This window comes from Podarcis melisellensis (assembly GCF_964234715.1).
Source record: "Podarcis melisellensis genome assembly, chromosome: 7".
Taxonomy (NCBI): domain Eukaryota; kingdom Metazoa; phylum Chordata; class Lepidosauria; order Squamata; family Lacertidae; genus Podarcis; species Podarcis melisellensis.
This window is the reverse complement of record NC_138539.1, coordinates 32,871,663-32,877,662: the sequence shown is the minus strand read 5'-3', so window position 1 is coordinate 32,877,662 and position 6,000 is coordinate 32,871,663. Positions and strand designations below refer to the sequence as shown.

The window sequence follows — 6,000 nt, the reverse complement described above, 5'->3', positions numbered from 1 at the left end:
TTTTTACTATGCCCATTGCCGGCAATGGACCAATAGAAAAATCTGGTTCCTGGTTAAAATTAAGGATGCACCAGACATTTGCCAGTTTCTGATTTCATATTGTGGGCCTAAAGGTAAAAGAATTGTGTGCCAAAATTCTCACACTCAAAGTTTGAAGGTTTTACAAAATCAGTGTTTGCTTATTTTTGAGCTGCATAATAATTTCAATACTTACTGTAAGCCACATTTTTTTTGGGGGGGGAAGGTACTCTCACAATAAAGGTAGGAGAGGCTGGGGGCATGAACTGTTTCAACAGCTAATGCAAACCAACACTCACAGCCATGCTTTGCCCCATCCACCTGATATTTTACTGGGTTATCACAGTGTTACATCAGTTTGCTTGACAGCTGCTCATTGCGAAACTAGAACTGTCATTACATTCTGCCCGCTTTTCAACAGATCTGTGTGAGGTTTAAAGCATTTTAAATATTCAAGCAAAAAATTATTTCTTGAGAAGAAAAGGACTGAGATGGCAATAAGTTTCTTATGAGCCATAGTTAATTTAGTATGTACTCACTAGATCTCAGAAAGACCTCTCCCTTTGCACTTGAAAATAAAGTGGTTGCATTCAGTTTTAGTTTTTCAGTGCATGAACACTTTGTTCCGATTTTTCTGTAAGTCAAGATATGTTACATGACATACTTTTAAAAAAATCCAGTCCTCTACCTTTTTGGGGGGTGGGGAATCAACAGATAAATTATTTACTTCTCCCACATTCAGTGTTTAGCAGTAAAGCCAATTAAACGAAATAGATCACTGCAAGACTATACCATTTGTACTCAGGTATAATACCTGAGCAAAAAATGACATCAGTTGAAAGTACACATGTGTATTTAAATTGCTGCTTCTTTTGGCAAAACACACTGAAACAGAGCCAGATCAAGCCTTCATAAAACATAGGTATTTTGTCAAGAAAACTGGCAATTTAAACACGTAAACCATTCTAACCTGATGTGAGGCCCATATATTTTGCACTTATAGGCAAGTACAAAATGTAAACAAGAAGCCCATGATGGGCATGGTGCAAGTAGGGGAGGTATGTTTAGATATTATAGATTTGCCAATGAAAAAACCAGAAGAAAGAACAGAAAGAATAAAAAGTGATTCCTTATTGACACTTGACATCCATGCTTTTGGTCTTGACAAATTGATCTAAAAAAAAAAATCAATTATCTACATATTTATACACAATACTTTCATAAGGCACAGCACAATAGTTTGTGCATACACTGCCTCATATTTCACCAAAAAGCCATTACTACCTTTCAATAGTATTTGCCTAAACAATATGTAAAACGTCATCCATTCATTACAAATTTACACCAAAACATTCTTCCTGTACACGATTGTCTCAGTGATGTACCTATTTGCTTAAATTAGACATACTTTAAACTACTTTGCAATGTGCTAAAATTCAAAATCAATTTGTTATCAGAAGGCAAACACTCATTACAGCCTTTCATTTATCATACATTTCCACATTTAGGTGATGGTGCCAAAACAGAGTCTGTTCATAAATAAGTAAAGATTTACAGAGTACCCTGGGTCTGAGAAACTAAAAGAGGGAGAGAGAAAGAGAGGGGTGGGGGTGGAGGAAAGTAAACCTTTTCAAGAAATGTATGCATGGGAGTCTTAAAAAGAAAAGAAAAAGCTCAGTCTTTTGTTGTGCAATCAAGTTTGTTGTATTTAAGAAGGTGTATGTGCGCCACAATGAAGAATCTAGAAACCACAAAGCACTTCCCAGTCTCTTCACAGGTATGAACGTTTCAATGTGGTGCATGTGATAAGGACACACTGTTAAACATTCTCATCATGGCTTGTTTTCATTAGATTCACAGTACTAGAATCAACAGCTGTTTCTGAAGACGAGAGACATGCTCCTCCATTTACTGCTAGGGCAAAGGTTGAGACCAGTTGCAGCTGTACATCAACATGATGAAATCACAAATTTCTGTAGCCCAGCAATGACACAAGTTGCAGGCACACTGTCCATGGGCGCAAGGGAAGTTCTGGGGTTACAAAGTGCTACTATAAGTACTCCAGTTCCAAGGCATGATGAAGGGCCATAAGGTCAGAGTGACTTGTGATCCTCCAGAATGGCATGGCATGCTGTGAAAAATAAAAACACAATGTAAGGATGCAAAGCTATATGTTATTTTGCGAGTATAGCTGTGCTTGGCCCATTTCGTATTGGAAAGCAGGCAGATGAAAATGCGAGAATGGCTGCAAAAATGTATTGATTCAACATTAAAAATACATCATAAGATTCAGAAGCAAAACATTAGGATGTTTATAGAGGCAGGACATATTGAAACAGACCATATAAAGCGAATGCAAAAAACCACAGTGCTTAGCTGCCCTTTCTTTTTTTCTACACAGTGTTTACTACAAATGCAGACCCAAATTCTCTATTAAGAATTCTAGCTGTTGAGCTACAAGTGTACAGCTGGAGCCAGGTGCCCCCTGTGGCCAGAAGGTAAAAGCTGTAGTACAAGGCAAGACATATGGCCAAAGTCGGCAGCATCAGCACCTCCACACAGGTAGCCTCTTTCTGCCAATACCCAAGGAAAAAATGGGATGACTTAACAGTGTGGTGAGAAATGTACTTATGAGATCATATTGGGAAGAAGTGTGATAAAATATTCCTCGGTTTCAAAGACATACTAAGCTGCATTATGTATTCTTGCTCCATACTAATGTTCTCTGAGACTAATTTGATAGCTGGCAGTAGCTTTGTGGTCAGACATCCTAGTTTTTTCTCTGAAAGAATGCAACAAACATTGGGTAGATTAAATCAGGGCTGTTGATGGTTACTTGGCAAAGGAAACTAAGTTTACTGGGTTGTATCCAATGGTGTCCCTCCACGAATGGAAGATTTTTTTAATTCAGTAGAACGAGGAGGAAGCTATTTTCACTGATTCACCCTCTCACTGCAGTCATTTGCATCACCTGCCAAATTGTCCATAAGGTCCTCCAAGGGAACCGATGGGGACCATGATGGGGCTACATGGGAGGAGGGAATGAATATGCAAAAGTCACCTTCCTTCCTTCCCTCCCTGTTCCACTCAGAAATTCTGCACTGCGTTAAAGAGGTTTTTGTCAACAGAGACACACAACCTAGTTTGTTTTGGTGCACCTACATATGATATGGTGTTTAAAGACCTACAGAAGGGGAGCTTCACAAAACACAACATATTAATAGCCAACATAGCGCCGTCCAGATGTTTTCAGACTCCAACTCCCATCATCCCTGACCATTGGCTTTGCTGGCTGGAGATGTTGGGATTTGGACCCCAGCAACTTCTGGTGGCTCCCATGTTGGCTACCCAACATAAAAAAGTAATAGCAGGAATCCAAACAGCACTGCAAAAGCATGGAGTGCTGCGACTCATGGGTGTGGTGCATTAGTAGCACAATGCCAGTTTTCATTTCAAATTGCACTCCTTTGCATCATGCTGGAATTCCATTTCAGAGGGTTCTCCTAACCACCAAGAACAGATTTTCAGAGGTTAAGATAAGATAAGATAAGATAAGAGGTTAAGATGCAGTAGAAAGGTGGACTGGAAAGACCCCACTGTTCATATGGAAATCCATAAGCTGTCCTTGAAACCCAGGTTAAAGGCTGCATTCCTAACCATGTCTACTTGGAAGTAAGTCCTATGAAATTCAATAGTGCTTATCCCTGTTAAGTGTGGTTATGACTTCAGAGGTTTCCTAAGTATATAATTCTTCCTGTTTCATAATTGATATTTCTTCAGCACAGCAATCCTTTAAAATCTGTACTAAAATACATAGCTGAACAGCCTCATTAAAGAAGCAAATCTGAACTGCTTTTTCTTAGAAGGAAAGAAAGAAAGCTAGTTTCTTAAACTGGAAACCTACGGAGATAGAGAAAATCTTTTCTTTGTCCACAAGACACATATTCCAAAATGATGCAGCATTTGGTGGCAACACATTTAATAGTGTATTGTTTGCTGCCAAAACATGCTTGCTTAAAACTTTCTGGCAGGTGAATTAAACAGGTTATTAAAGCAAAGAATCAAAATGTATCACTGTGTTGCCCAAATCATTTTCTGGCTAACTTTCTCCCAGTGATTCGTATTATACTAGCATTGTTCATGTTGACATTGTAACAAATTTCCCAAATGAAATATCTTAAAGATGAATGTTTACGTTTCATTCTACTAGTTAAATAAAAGGAAAATTTTGAGTTACAAGTGTGTTTGCAAGACACCTGAATAAACCAAAGATATGAACAACTGGGGTGGGGGAAGGGAGATACACAAATATCATTCACAAGGGGTGAAAATGTGATTGGGAAACCATACTACCCTAAAGCTATAAAAGCAGGACTTTTGATGTCAGTGAAATATTTTATACAAATAATAAGAAAAGATAGCCATAACCTTTCAGAGAGAAAACATTCAAGCTATCCCATGGGAAAATATTTGACATTTAAAATGTAAAGGAAGTGAAGTATGTTTTGGATTCTATTATTTTAGATGTGCACAGTTCATTTTAGAGTATGCAACAAATAGCTGAATCCTTTTTTTAAATCTTAAGCTGCTATAATATGAGAGCCTGGCTTGCATGCCACATTGCGGCAAACCATGACTTAAGTGCAAACGCGTGTGCTCCTGGAGAGAAAGCCGTGGCAACTTTGCTTCTCCGTGGTCATTTTGCTGCTGTGTTGCACCAAGCAAAACCCTGGCTTGGCTTAGGGTGTCATCCACACCTAAGTTTATGGGTTAGCTTTCTCCAGACTAGCCACAATCTGTAAACCAAGAATGAATCTTTATTACAGCATGTAGTTAGAGTTAAATCGCAAGCCTGTGTTTGGATGACACACTAAGCAAGGTTATGGCATGGCTCAGCAGGGTTTAGCAGCAAAGCAATTGGGGAGGGGTGAAGCAGGCTTAATCTTATTGCATGTTCATGCTAAGGCATGGTTTGGCTTGACCAGAGAAAGAGGCAATCTATATGCCATAAATGGGGCAAACCCTGATTTTATCTACTAGCCATTCCTGCAGCTCTTGTATTAATAGTAGGAAGTCGGAGTCTGTCTAAGAGAAATATGGAGATTTCTGGCAAAGAAAGGAATGGACTGGTTAGGGCTATGTTTTCCTCCTCCCAACGCCTTTTTGCTGTCCTTTGGCTCACCCAGGGCTTGGGCTCAAGCTACTCCACTTAGGAACCTAGGTTGTGGTCAGAAAGGGAAAGATGAAGCAGCCCAGCATAAGCCCTGAGTGACAGCAGAAGGGAAGTTGCCCAAGTTAATCCACTTCATTCTCCAGCCATATTTGTCAGTACTCCAAGGCTGGCTCCTGTTTAAGAGTCTAAGGACAAAACAAGGCTTTGCTGGGTACATCTAGTCAACAACTGCAGCTAGCCAGATGCCTGTGGGAAGTTTGAAATCAGGGCATAAAGGTAACAGCTGTTGCAGTATCTTCTGTCCCACCTACCTGGCATTGAGAGACACAGCATGCTTGGACAGCATCCATTTAGCTATCATGTCAATCCACAGCTATGATTTTTGTCTAGCTGATTTAGAAGCTGCCTTATGGTCTAGCTACACATTGCACAGAAACACATGTAACAAAACTGTGATATCAAGAAGGGGTGATTTTTCAGCAGAGAAGCAGCAGTGCGGTGCATTTGAGTTTGGGTGCTTTACCCCTGTCTCTCATCTGCCACTTTGTTAATGCAACCTCTCTTGTAGAAAGCACAATCTGTGCTGATTTCAAACCAGCGCATGTCGGTACCTTGTGTAGGAACATTAGTTGAATTCATTACAGTGTTGCTTTCAGAAAACAAATGTAAAATCAACATATTCTAGTGTGGAAAAAGCACAAAAGTGGTCTCAGCTGTGCCCCAACACATCTCTGTTTCAAGTCCTAAGAAAAAACTCGGAGCGAACCAACAGACAACAATGTAACAACAGCCACAGAAAGTGGCATAAA

General features: G+C 39.7%; 1 protein-coding gene across 10 annotated transcripts in view; it reads right to left on the bottom strand.

Moving 5' to 3' along the window:
- Nucleotides 1–237: 237 nt before the first annotated feature.
- The window catches only part of EYA1 (EYA transcriptional coactivator and phosphatase 1), an 82,960-nt gene continuing 77,197 nt past the window's right edge, over nucleotides 238–6,000 (bottom strand). For all 10 annotated transcript variants that reach the window (XM_081919728.1, XM_081919735.1, XM_081919727.1 and 7 more), the window contains one exon: nucleotides 238–2,149. In XM_081919728.1, coding sequence (XP_081775854.1) covers nucleotides 2,069–2,149 — 81 coding nt within the window. In that variant the 3' untranslated portion in view covers nucleotides 238–2,068. The remainder of the gene's footprint in view (nucleotides 2,150–6,000) is intronic.